The sequence below is a fragment of the Aethalodelphis obliquidens genome, unplaced genomic scaffold (assembly GCF_003676395.1).
Source record: "Aethalodelphis obliquidens isolate GAN/ISIS:26980383/991018 unplaced genomic scaffold, ASM367639v1 scaffold5, whole genome shotgun sequence".
Taxonomy (NCBI): Eukaryota; Metazoa; Chordata; class Mammalia; order Artiodactyla; family Delphinidae; genus Aethalodelphis; species Aethalodelphis obliquidens.
The window spans coordinates 11,894,400-11,907,168 of NW_020837949.1; the positions used below are offsets into that span (position 1 = coordinate 11,894,400).

The 12,769-nt window shown below is 42.8% G+C and overlaps 1 gene segment (V, D, J or C); it reads right to left on the bottom strand.

Moving 5' to 3' along the window:
* Window positions 1-913: 913 nt before the first annotated feature.
* LOC113618536 (T cell receptor beta variable 29-1-like) lies at window positions 914-11,651 on the bottom strand. The segment is given in 4 exon segments: window positions 914-940; window positions 3,327-3,799; window positions 4,068-4,122; window positions 11,619-11,651. Coding segments are annotated over 4 exon segments (588 nt in total).
* Window positions 11,652-12,769: the final 1,118 nt, after the last annotated feature.

The window sequence follows — 12,769 nt, forward strand, 5'->3', positions numbered from 1 at the left end:
TCCACAAGTGCTATATTAGGTAAGAAGGTCGGGAAAGCTGTACTTTGGGGAGATAGTATTTGAGTTGAGAACCTGAATAAGAAGATGCCAGCCCTGTGAAGGTGGGGTAAGCAGGGCTTTCATCATTCCCTGCTGAGTCTATAACAGAAATAAATTGACACAACCACTGCTTTTTAAATTAAATTACCCTATCATCTAGCATGTAGATATTTACCTTGCTATTAATTTTAATTGTAAAAACTGACATTTAAAGCATGGTTTAAAGGATCAATTTAAAGAATCAATACACCAAAATATTCTTATAAGTTAATGTCAAGTATATTTTTTGACATGAAATATTGTTGGCTTAAGAGAATAAATGATAAAATACATATGATCTAATTTTATTTAAATGGGTGATTTTAATTTTCCTCAGTTTAATAAACTGTGTATTTCACAAAAAAATGCATTAATTTTGTTATTAAAATAGCTAAAATAAAGAGAAACCATTATAATAATAAATAAAATTTTCCCAGAGAGGGCAATACCTGACCTTGAGGATGGAATTGTTAATGGTAAAATTTCATGCATTACAGTGAGAAATACATTTAACTAGTAACTAAATTGTGTGTTTTGTCTCTACCAGGCACAGTGTGATGTGGTTTACATGGAAGACTTCATCTCATGCTTATAAAAATCCTCACGCCTTTCTTTTTTGGCATCATTATTATCCTTATTTTATATATAACAATATTATATATATGCATATGAAATTGTGTAACCTGTCAAGGTTACACCTGGTGATAAAGCAGTGGAGTCAAGTTTTAAGCTCAGGTCTGCCTGGGAACAGAAATCAAGCCCCTAACCACAGCGTTTTACTGCTCCTTAGGAGAAAAGTCTGCCATTGTACAGGAAGATGCTCACAGCCCAAGGCTTATTTGTAGGTGAATTTGCCCATTTCCTAGGGAGCAGGGGACAGGAAGGTAAACCAGCACTTCTGATCCATCTGATCAAATGGGTGCACATGTGGATCCCTGTGACCAGGAGAATCAGCATGTGTAGAAACCGGGTAAGACCCACGGGAACTTGTACAGGACCGTGAAGGGAATCGCTTTTTCATAAAGCCAGGCTGCGGGAAAAGCTACACATAGTGAAAGGGCGAACTAAAGAAAATAACCCCCCAGGCAGCTGACAAGGACTATTATTTTTCTTGGTCTTGGCTTTGGGTGGAGGATTAAAAACAGCTTCCTCAGGCTTCCCTGGTGGCACAGTGGTTGAGAGTCCGCCTGCCGATGCAGGGGATGTGGGTTCATGCCCCGGTCCGGGAAGATCCCACATGCCGCGGAGCGGCTGGGCCCGTGAGCCATGGCCACGGAGCCTGCGCGTCCAGAGCCTGTGCTCTGCAACGGGAGAGGCCACAGCAGTGAGAGGCCCGCGTACGCAAAAAAAAAAAAAAAAACAAACAGCTTCCTCTGAATATTCATGGCCACTGAATAGTCAGCCCTTTGGGGTTTGGCACAGACACTGTACGGCCAAGAAGATGGACACTGAGAATTATAAAAGAAAACATCAGGTCTGTTGCACCCCAATTGCTTGACAGAGGCAAAAATAAATATTTCCTGGAAAGCCCACCTTTACTCCAGGATTTAGGGGATTCCCAAAGATAAATTTTATAATATCAAATTACACAATGCACAGGGAAATAAGCCACCCTGAGTGAGAGGCAGCAGAAACCACAAGAAAACCAGGTGTGTAAAGTCATCAGATGTTGGCACGAACAGGTAATTCCAAGTATAAGTTTGATAGCCTTAAAGAAATAAAATAACTGAAAAATACAGGACGAGTAAGATTTTTCAGAAATGACTGCTTATATTTGTAGAAAGACCCAAGTAGATTTCCTGGAAATGAAAATATATTTTAAATTAAAAAGTCAATTGAAAAAAAAAAAGGTCAGTTGAAAGGTGAAATGGCTTAATGGAGTTGAGGTGTGAATTAGTAAATAGGACAGAGAGTCTAAAGGAATTACCCCTAACACAGCACAGGGAAGCAAAAAGAGGGAAAATGTGAATGAATGGCTAGAATCTAGATGATACTGGGAAAGTTGAACACAGGCTAGATCTATTCTTCAGGACTGAGGTTCTGGCCCTTGTGAAGATTTTCCTTTACCACTACCTTTCAGAACCATACTTATGTTAAACTGTAATGATCATTCCAGAATAAAATGCAACCCTACCCAGAAAACAGCCCCATAGTTTTTGAGCTGCAAATAGGGAATTCCCACAAAACCTTGCGTACGGATTGAGGGTAAGGTGGGTGTGGAATAGGAGTGTGGACCAGGAAACTGGGACTTGCTCTTGAAATCAAATTGTGCCTCCTTCCAGCTGTGCTTGAATCTTGTCTTAATTATACATTTTCCATTGAGTAACAGAATACTCTGTGCGTGTTCAACTTCACAGTTTTGCAAATCAGCTAACACCCAGTTCTGAATGCCGTGATGAGGCATTTAGTAAACAGCCAGGAGCAGCTTTTCAAAGGAAGAATAGTTGTTGCCAGGTAGAAGACAGACAGGATGGCTTTACACCAAAACTCCTTGCATCTGCCTGTGATTCTCTTACTGGGGAATGCCACGAGCTCTACAGAGCAGCCCATCCGCCACGGGCACTTCAAGAATAACTGAGCTACTCAGTCTGTGGCCCAGGTGGCTGGGAAGCTTACATCATCGCCTCATTCTGCTACAGAACTCTGTCTTGCACTGGCCCAGCCTTACAGATGACACAGTAAATGGACCAGAGTAGCACACCCAACTGTAGTATATGTTAACTCCGAAATCCAGAAAGTCCCATGAAGCATTGCACCTCTTTCTCCACGGCAGATGATGTAAGATGCAGCAGCTCGCCCCTCGCTTTGGAGGACATTCCAACATATCTCACACCTCTGGACTCCTCAGAAGCTCACCAAGTCGGCAGGTCCCTGAATTTTTGCAGACCTGCATTGGTCTGGCATGCATATGTCGTACCAAGGTATCTAGCGTGCTTTACAGTTTCCATTCACCAAGAACAATCGGCATAATGCCATCAGTGTACTGGACCAGTATGATATCAAGATGGCTAAGGGCCTTCTAAACTATATCGATAGAGAACAGGCTAAATATAGACTTGAGATAAAATACTTAAAGGGTACTTCTGAGTGTGCCACTTGAAGGCAAATTGTATCTGATTGTCTTTACTGAATATTTCTAAACATTCCTCTGGAAGAAATTTTATCCTCACCCTCCAGTAGCTACTCTTCCTGTCTGTGGCTGGGGCCCTCCAGCGGATCCTACCAGTTCTCTCCCCATCCCAGCCTACCCATTCACACCCATCCCCACCCACCAGTACACAGGCAGCTGCATCTGCCCAAGAGCTGTGGTTTCCCCCCTCCAGCCTGCTTCCCAGGGTTCTCAGGCTCACCTGGATGGAGTCGGGTAGGAGGTTGCAGGGGTTCTTGCTGGGACCTTCGATCTGTGCCCAGCACGCGTCTCCAGCGCTGCAGAAGTAAAGAGCTGCTACCCTCGGGGCTCACGTTGCTCACAGTCAGAGTTGAGAACGGCAGGTTTGGGCGGCGAATGGGAAACTTGTCCTTGGTGAGCCCACTCCCATAAGTGGCCTCAGAGCCCTGATTCACAGTTGCCATCAGCACCAAACTCTGTCCTGGAAACTGACGGTACCAGTACATGAAGGTGAGCTGGCCATCGACCTATAACACTGGATCATCACGGAGGTCCCGTATTCACAGGTGTCCCTGCTTGGCTTTTGAGATAGGAGAGCACCAAACACAGAGCCTAGTTCCAGAGAGATAGGAAAACCCACGAGGGCTGACAAGCTTGTCCCCAGGCAGGAAGGTCTTTTACTATTTGCTCCAATACCACCTTGGCCCCCAAAGAAACCTGTAGCACTGCCTGCACTTTGGTTTTGTTCTGCCAACTGTTATTATGTCAGGATCCTCTAATCCAACATCTCCCCCATCCTCTGACTGGTGGCCTCGGACACCCTACTCCTCTCCCCAACATCCACATTTACCCCAAACTTCCCCCCAGTATAAGGCCATACCTAATCCCAGGAGAAGTGGCAGAAGAGTCAATATCTTTAGGTGATGGCCTCGCCTCTTCCCAGAGAAAAGGCACTAAGACATCAAATTCAAGTTCATCTTCTGTCACCACTGTGTAGCTCATCCCTACTGGCTCTCTCTTCCCTTCTTGTCATAGGCAGTCGAGTTTCTGCAGAATATGGAGACTTGTCTGCCCCCTAGTGGAGATGTGTGGCTCTTCACTTAGTTTGGATCTTCATTCACAAGTCTCTCAGCCTGCAATTGCAGTCTATCCAGCACGCGTCCACCACCTCCCCATCCATCACTACTGAGCACCACGTATGTGCTACTCCTTGGGTGTAAAACAAGACTAGGTATGCAATATGGACCTTAGATAACTAAAGGTACAATTTTAGAATATTAGGGACACATAATTCAGAATATCGACTGTCTGCTGAGTCTTTATTTTGGTTGTCCCAAATTGAACGCATTCTTCCTTCCCTGATACATACTCCAGTAAACTGGCTCGTACTGCTGAACACATTCCTCTTAATAAGTGGTGCATGTATATACATGGAATATTAGTCATAAAAAGGAACGAAATAGTGCCATTTGCAGAGACATGGATGGACCTAGGGACTGTCATACAGAGTGAAGTAAGTCAGAAAGAGAAAAACAAATATCGTATAATATCATTTATATGTGGAATCTAGAAAAATGATACAGATGAACTTATTTGCAAAGCAGAAATAGAGACACAGATGTAGAGAACAAACACCAAGGGGGGGAGGCGGGGTGGGATGAACTGGGAGACTGGGACTGACAGACACACACTACTATGTATAAAATAGATGACTACTGAGAACCTACTGTATAGCACAGAGAACTCTACTCAATGTTCTGTGGTGACCTAAATGGGAAGGAAGTCCAAAAAAGGGATATATGTATACGTATAGCTGATTCATTTTGCTGTATAGCAGAAACTAACACAACATTGTAAAGCAACTATACTCCAATAAAAATTAGTTAAAAAATAAATGGTATCCCCACTCATCTTGTTGTCTAGGCTCAGAAATTCATCTTTTTTTTAAATTTTAAATTTATTTTTGGCTGCATTGGGTCTTCGTTGCAGGGCACGCAGACTTTCTCTAGTTGTGGTGAGCGGGGGCTACTCTTCGTTGCGGTGCGCGGTCTTCTCATTGCAGTGGCTTCTCTTGTTGCGGAGCACGGGCTCTAGACACACGGGCTTCAGTAGTTGTGGCATGCGGGCTCAGTAGTTGTGGTTCGCGGGCTCTAGAGCGCCGGCTCAGTAGTTGTGGAGCATGGGTTTAGTTGCTCCACGGCATGTGGGATCTTCCCGGACCAGGGCTCGAACCCGTGCCCCCTGCACTGGCAGGTGGATTCTTCACCACTGTGCCACCAGGGAAGTCCCCAGAAATTCATCTTTATTGCCTCTTTTGTTCTCAGGTCTCTCACAATTAATTCACAACTCATATGCGTGGTATCTCTATTTGTCTGTCATATCTCCGCCTCATTTTGGTCATCAATGGTTATTTGTAATACAGTTTCTTCTATTCTAATTCAGCTCATTATGGACTGTGGGACAGACCACCCCTCTGTAAAATCTGACAACAGTGCTATGGTCCTTTTTCATCATCCAGTTGATTTCCTCCGTCACGTAGCTTCCTGAAGCAGTTTAACACTTGCATAAAAACTGAGCTAATGTTTTTGAGCACTTACTCTGTGCTTTATAGGAGTTATTTCAGTCTGTGAATTAGGCGACTTAGGCATTTTTACAGATTAAGAAATTTTACAGATTAGACACGAAGACTTTATATAACCTAAACAAGTTCACACAATCTGAGATTAAGTGACAGAGGCCTGACTCAAATCCATGTCTATGTGACACCAAAGCTCAAAAGCTAACAAGGGTGCTATTAGGGATTGCCTCACGTTTGCCGTTGCTTGTGCCTTAGTAGAGCAGAAGCCGGTGGATGACTGAGAACCATAGGCCTAAATACCCTAAAGGAAGCGAGGAACCTCTAGAAAGAAATGTTTGCAAAACTAACTTATCTCTTTGATTCTGAGATGCCATCTATTAAAAGATGTACTGTTAAAAACATAATTGTTATTTTTAAGTGGTTGTTAATTCTATTGCATTAGCAATGAACATTGAATATAGGATTTGCCAGTATTTTAGAAAAATAAAATTGTGAAAAACAATTTACCTTATAATAGAGAAAATGTGGTATATTAGGGATAACAATATTCCAGTAACCCTTTTCTATGGTGTGTGTGTATAGCCCCTACATCTATGGGAGATACTAGAGACAGTGGTTCAAAATAAACCCTACATAGGTATAAAGACGCAGATGTAGAGAATGGACTTGAGGACACGGGGAGGGGAAAGGGTAAGCTGGGACAAAGTGAGAGAGTGGCATGGACATATATACACCACCAAATGTAAAATAGATAGCTAGTGGGAAGCTGCTGCCTAGCACAGGGAGATCAGCTCAGTGCTTTGTGTCCCCCTAGAGGGGTGGGATAGGGAGGGTGGGAGGGAGACGCAAGAGGGAGGGGATATGGGGATATACGCATACATATAGCTGATTCACTTTGTTATACAGCAGAAACTAACACACCATTGTAAAGCAATTATGCTCCAATAAAGTTGTTAAAAAAAAACCCAAAAAACAAAATAAACCTTACAAAGTAGTATCCTGGTAAAAAGTATAGAATAATCCAATTTTTCCTGACATGAAACATTAAGTACATTAAAATCTCTTGGTCAAATACACCAAACTTTCTTCCAAAATAAACCCAAATCTTTTTCTATTTTAGCAATCCTAAATGCTTCTGAAAATTGCCTAATTACTTACTGTGATGGCATAAGCAAGAGTCTAAAGCCGAGGAAAGCACAGACTCCCTGTGCCATTTCCCTGAGGTAATGGCGTTCTGCTCAGGGCCCGGGGATCAGCACAGACGTGGGCCGTCTTCTCACTGTTGAGAAGCCTGAACAAAAGCCTCCAGCAGGTTTTCGGCCCCTGGGGTGTGGGAGAAGGGTGTGAAGGGGGCGCGAGGAGTGGAGAAGGACTGGGCGCTGAGTCAGAATGGGGAAGTGTCCCAGGGTTCCCCCACCTCCTCCCACGAGGAGGCCGTGGCAAAGGGGCCTGAGAAAGCCCTCTACCCAAAGCCCAAGGCCGCAGATAAAGAGACCTAGGAATGCAGTTTCAGGGCTAGGAACGCAAATGTTATGAAAAAATGACCAGCCCGGGGGTCTGAGTCCTTGAATACAGCTCCCTTCAAAGACAGCAGTGCGCTGGCTGTGGACCTGCAGGTAGGTGTGTGTTTAGCTTCGTAACCAAAACTAAGCGAAGGGAGAGATGTTGGAAGAAGCAGGCGCACTGCAGATCAGCACAGATGTGGAGAGGAACTGGGTCTGGGAATAGCGCTCTCTCTACCAGAGGCTCAGTTGAGGTGATGGCAGCTGTAATGGGGAAGGACCCAGGTAGCTCTGGAAACAGACTCACAGGCTCATACCTGTTCTGTTCTCTTGCAGTTGATTTTCTGAGTCAGGACAATGTTTGCTGCGAGAAGGATAGTAGATGCTTCATTCTTAAAAATAAACAGATATTTTCTCCAGTTGATTGTGAGTAGGGATATAACCTAATTCTTTTTTGGTGGGGGGAGTTAAAAACAAAGGTTTATTTCTTGTTCATCTCCACCACGGGTTGTCTGGGGGCTCTGCCCTAGGTCTCCTCATTCAGGAACGTAGGCTGAAGCAGGAGTCACCAACTCAAGCACTCACTCGCCTCCCAAGCAGAACTGAAGATAGGTCTGGAGGCCTCACATTGGCTGTTAAAGTTTTTGGCCTGGCAGTGACACATGTCACTTCTGCTTACTAATCACTCACTGCAACGTCTCATGCCCCACCCCCTGCCCAACCTCCAGGAACCAGGAGGTACAATCCCATCGTGTGCCAGGAAGGTGGGCCCCAGAAATACTTGGTGAACAGCATTAATGGTTATTAGAGTCACCTATACAATATACATCTCCTCAGTCTTCTTCCTAGGACGATGCTGATAACTTTGATTAGTTATTTATCTCTCTCCCATGCTGCCCATTAAGTTAGGCAAATCTGACTCTATTTCCTGTTCTAGGAATAGACCTGGATGCACTTAAGTCCATCAAAATCATCTTAACCTGGTTGTAATTGGTTCAGGAAGGAACATGAGACATAATTCAGGTCAATGAGATGCTATGAGAGGTTGCAGGGTCTTTGGGGAAAGTTTTTCTCATTCTTCCAGGACAGACAGCTTCTGGGAGTAACTCCCTTTTTCTCCCTGCATGTGAGGACGAAAGCAAAGAAGCCCCACTGCAACTTCAGATATAGCCTAATTCTTACCATCTCCTGCATCATAGTTTATTCCTTCCCTGATCAGAATTTTTCAATAAAACATTACTGACCATTCAGAGAACCTGGAGAAAGATGTATTTTTATCAGAGTTTTCCTCTTTATAGATTGAATGAACAGAATTCAAATCCCACAAACTTTCTCTGGAATCAGCACATGGACAATAACATTTACCTCAACAAAGGGTTTAGAATGTGTGAGTGCCCTCAATGAAGAGCAAAGGCGTAGAGATCAAACGTATAGATACCAAGGGGGAAGGGGCCTGGTGGGATGAATTGGGAGATTGGGATTGATATATATATACACTATTGATACTATGTATAAAATAGATAACTAATGAGAATCTACTGTACAGCACAGGGAACTCTACTCAGTGCTCTGTGGTGACCTGAATGGGAAGGAAATACAAAAAAGAGGGGATATATGTATACGTATAGCTGATTCACTTTGCTGTACAGTAGAAACTAACACAACATTGTAAAGCAACTATACTCCAATAAAAATTAATTTTTAAAAAAGAGCAAAGATACTGAGCGAGTAGCAAATATATAGTAAGAGGGAAAAAGATGGAAAGGAAAGGAGAGGAGAGGGGAGGGGAGGGGAGGGGAGGAAAGGAAAGGTTGATTTTAAGATGTTAGGGGAGGGCTTCCCTGGTGGCGCAGTGGTTGAGAGTCCGCCTGCCGATGCAGGGGATGCGGGTTCATGCCCCGGTCTGGGAAGATCCCACATGCCGCGGAGCGGCTGGGCCTGTGAGCCATGGCCGCTGAGGCTGCGCGTCCGGAGCCTGTGCTCTGCAACAGGAGAGGCCGCAACGGTGAGAGGCCCACACACCGCAAAAAAAAAAAAAAAAAAAAAATAGGGCAGGGCTTCCTCAGCGTGATTCTGAGAGAGGACTCCTCCTCCTGGCTGGAGTCTCATGAATTTAGGTTGGAAACAACATGTAAGATTGGTCAGGTTCACTTCAGAATGGCCCCTGACTTGGAAAGGAGTGGTGAGTGGGGCTTAAAATATACCCCGTGCTGTCCTGGCCAAGACGTGCGGCTATGGGTTCAGTTCTTCCTAACTGTCCACCTTTCTTCTAATGGGCACACGTGCTGTAAGAGCAGCACAGCTCAGCCCTGACTTAGGGTCAGCCCCTCTTGCATCTGCCCTTATGTAAGTCTTTGTCTGTTTAGATTGACCTTCCAAAATATTTCTGCAGGAATTGTTTTCAATGAAATCTAATCTATAAAACTAAAACTACACTTAATATGCCTTCTTTAGCCTCCATGGATGTTAAATTTTCATTCATTACCAAATATCCTACATCATCTCTATTGATTTTTTTCTCTAAGCTGCACGATACTTTTGTAACAGGCACCTTACACAAATGCATCAGGCTCTGCTTACCGGCTAGGAAGGAAAAGCTACAAACTCCAGGGAAATTCTAACACTAACCATCAATTTCTCTTCCCTGAATTCCTGATGAAATCCCTTAACCACAAGTGGTCAGAAGAAGTACGTCTGACTTTGTGTCCTGATTCAAGTTCTATCTTCCTGTTAGGCTGCTCTTTGCTTTTGAAATGATTGGTTTTAGCATTTAGGAGATTTTTATCAGGCTGCTAATAGCTCCCAGCTATCCCCAGGACATCTGTGCATCCAGGTTGGCGTCTTGCATTGCAGAGTATCCTAACAGAGAAGAACAAACCTGACTCCATATTGGATCTATTCCTTTAGCGCTAACCTTTGTGCTCTGTTCCCTGTGCTGCTGACTCTGCACCTTTGTAGAGAATGTTGCCTATAACCTGAAATATACATGATAGCCCATTCTCAAGGCTCTGCCTCCCAGGCTTGACCTTTAAAGGTATAACAGTTTTCATTCACATAGAGATACAAAGTTGCAGAACAGAGAATATCATTTACCTTGTTGGAGGTTTACAGGAACACTGTGACCCCGCTGAGTTGGACAACAGCAAGAGCAAAGGATTATGGCATCCCTGCTGGGGCCTGGCCAGCATCAAGAAGTCTGAAACAACGAGCAATATCCCCTCCCCGTTTAGTAAAAGAAGCCTGAGTTTTAACTTGGGTAAGACGGTTCCTCCCATCTTCTTGGTCTGCTGGCTTTCCAAATAAAGTCACTATTCTTTGCCCCAACACTTTTTCTCCTGATTTATTGGCCTGTTGTGTGGTGAGCAGTGCAAGCTTGGACTCAGTAACGATAGGAGAAATGTGTATATAATTTTGGTAGTATTAAGGAATTAGAAATAATTTTGTTAGGTAAGGTAATATTATGGTAAGATAAGAAAATGTCATTTTTTTAGAGCTTACTAAAATCTGCAGTAAAATATTACGAGGTCTGGAAATTGCACCAAAATACATCAACTAAAAATGCCGGGAATGGAAGAAGGAAGGGTGGCAAAATGTTCATTATTGAATCTGGGTACTAGGACTCATTTTATTATTCTCTCTGCTTTTGCGATAGAAATTTTCCTAATAAAAACCTTGAAAATATTATACCAAGAGAAACATGGAAAGTACAAATTATTTTTATGCAATGCTTTACCACAACATTAACTTATATTAATGTCAAAATGTCAAGATTACAAAAGACAGGACAGACTGGGGAGCATTCCAGATTAAAGAGTAAAGGGACATAAAAACTAAGCACAAGACGTAATTTTGGATTGGACCATGGACCAGAATCTTTCCCCCTTTTTGCTATAAAGGACATTATTTGGACAATTGCCAAATATAAATAAAGTAAAACATACTGACATAAAAAAATAATCAATTACAAGTTGTTCTGCTTTTATTATCACCATGTGCCAGAAATTCTAAACAACTTTGGTGATAAATGACCCCTTACGTGCTTTGTCCTTCTGTGACTGGTTTTTTTCACTTAGTATGTCAGACCCTGAGCAGCAGAAAGAAGAATCTTTACAGGGGCTGCGGGGAGCAGGGAATGGGGAGTTGCTGTTCTACAGGTGTACATTTTCAGTTGTGCAGGATAATTAAGTTCTAGAAATCTGCTGTACAACATTGTGGCTGTAGTCGACAATACTAAATTGTACACATAAAAATTTGTTAAAAGAGATCTCACGTTAAGTGTCATCACCAAAAAAAACCAAAAAACCAAAAAAAAACCCAACCCAAATAATAGTAACAACAAAAAACAACTCACCAGGTGATGTTGGTGCATGTTCAGAACACTCATCATGACAAAAGGGTCAGATGCGGACGCCACTATGAGGATTGTATGTCCCAAAGTTTTATTTGTAGTTACTCCTCTTCCCTCATCTATTAAAATTTTCTAATGGCATATAAATTGTTGAAAAATTGCCTGTGTACAACACAAATCAATTATAATCATACAATGGCTTCTACATTTTTTTTTTTTTTTTTTTCTGGTACGCAGGCCTCTCACTGTGTGGCCTCTCCCGTCGCAGAGCACAGGCTCCGGACGCGCAGGCTCAGCGGCCATGGCTCACGGGCCCAACTGCTCCGCGGCACGTGGGATCTTCCCGGACCGGGGCACGAACCCGTGTCCCCTGCATTGGCATGGCAGGCGGACTCTCAACCACTGTGCCACCAGGGAAGCCCGACTTCTATGGTTTTTTGCAATTATATAAAATCATACAATCATAAAGATTCAGATTAAATTCCTTACATTTGACACTACTGTAAAGATCTAATAGCTAATCCAACAGCCAAAACCTTGCTATAAACAAGAATATTGACCCAGTTACTCAACACAAAAACCCTTTGAACATGTTTTACTGCATTATTTACTTATACAAAGGGTTTCAACTCAATACATCATTCTTATTTCTATTAGAATGTGTTTTCCTTTTTATTTTTTTACACGACAGTGAAATCTGTAAATATGCAATGTAATCAACATGTTTAAATGAAAGGCATTAGGCTAAGATTAAAATTCTTCCCTGGCGCATAGAGGTAAAATAAGAATTTTTCTTCATTAAAAAAGAAAAAAAACTCCTTCCATAAAAATCTTTCATTGGTCTAAGCGAGAAACGATTTCCATGTTTATATATGTATATTTTGTATAAACACACACATATGTATATGTGTGTGTGCACGCGCATATAATTTCTCTCTTAACAAGCACTGTTTCTCCACAGAAGTTGATTTGGAGAATTCCCAGTTACGCAGCTTCCCCAGTCACACCCTGGCTGTTTCAAGAGTTAAGGTCCTTGAAGTTTGGGATCATTCATGCTCCTTTCAGGCACAGGTTCTGCCCCAGCCCCTCAGTACTATATATTTCTCTATTTAAACATTAAATTAAAATATGCCTAATTTTTGTCAAGATGAAGA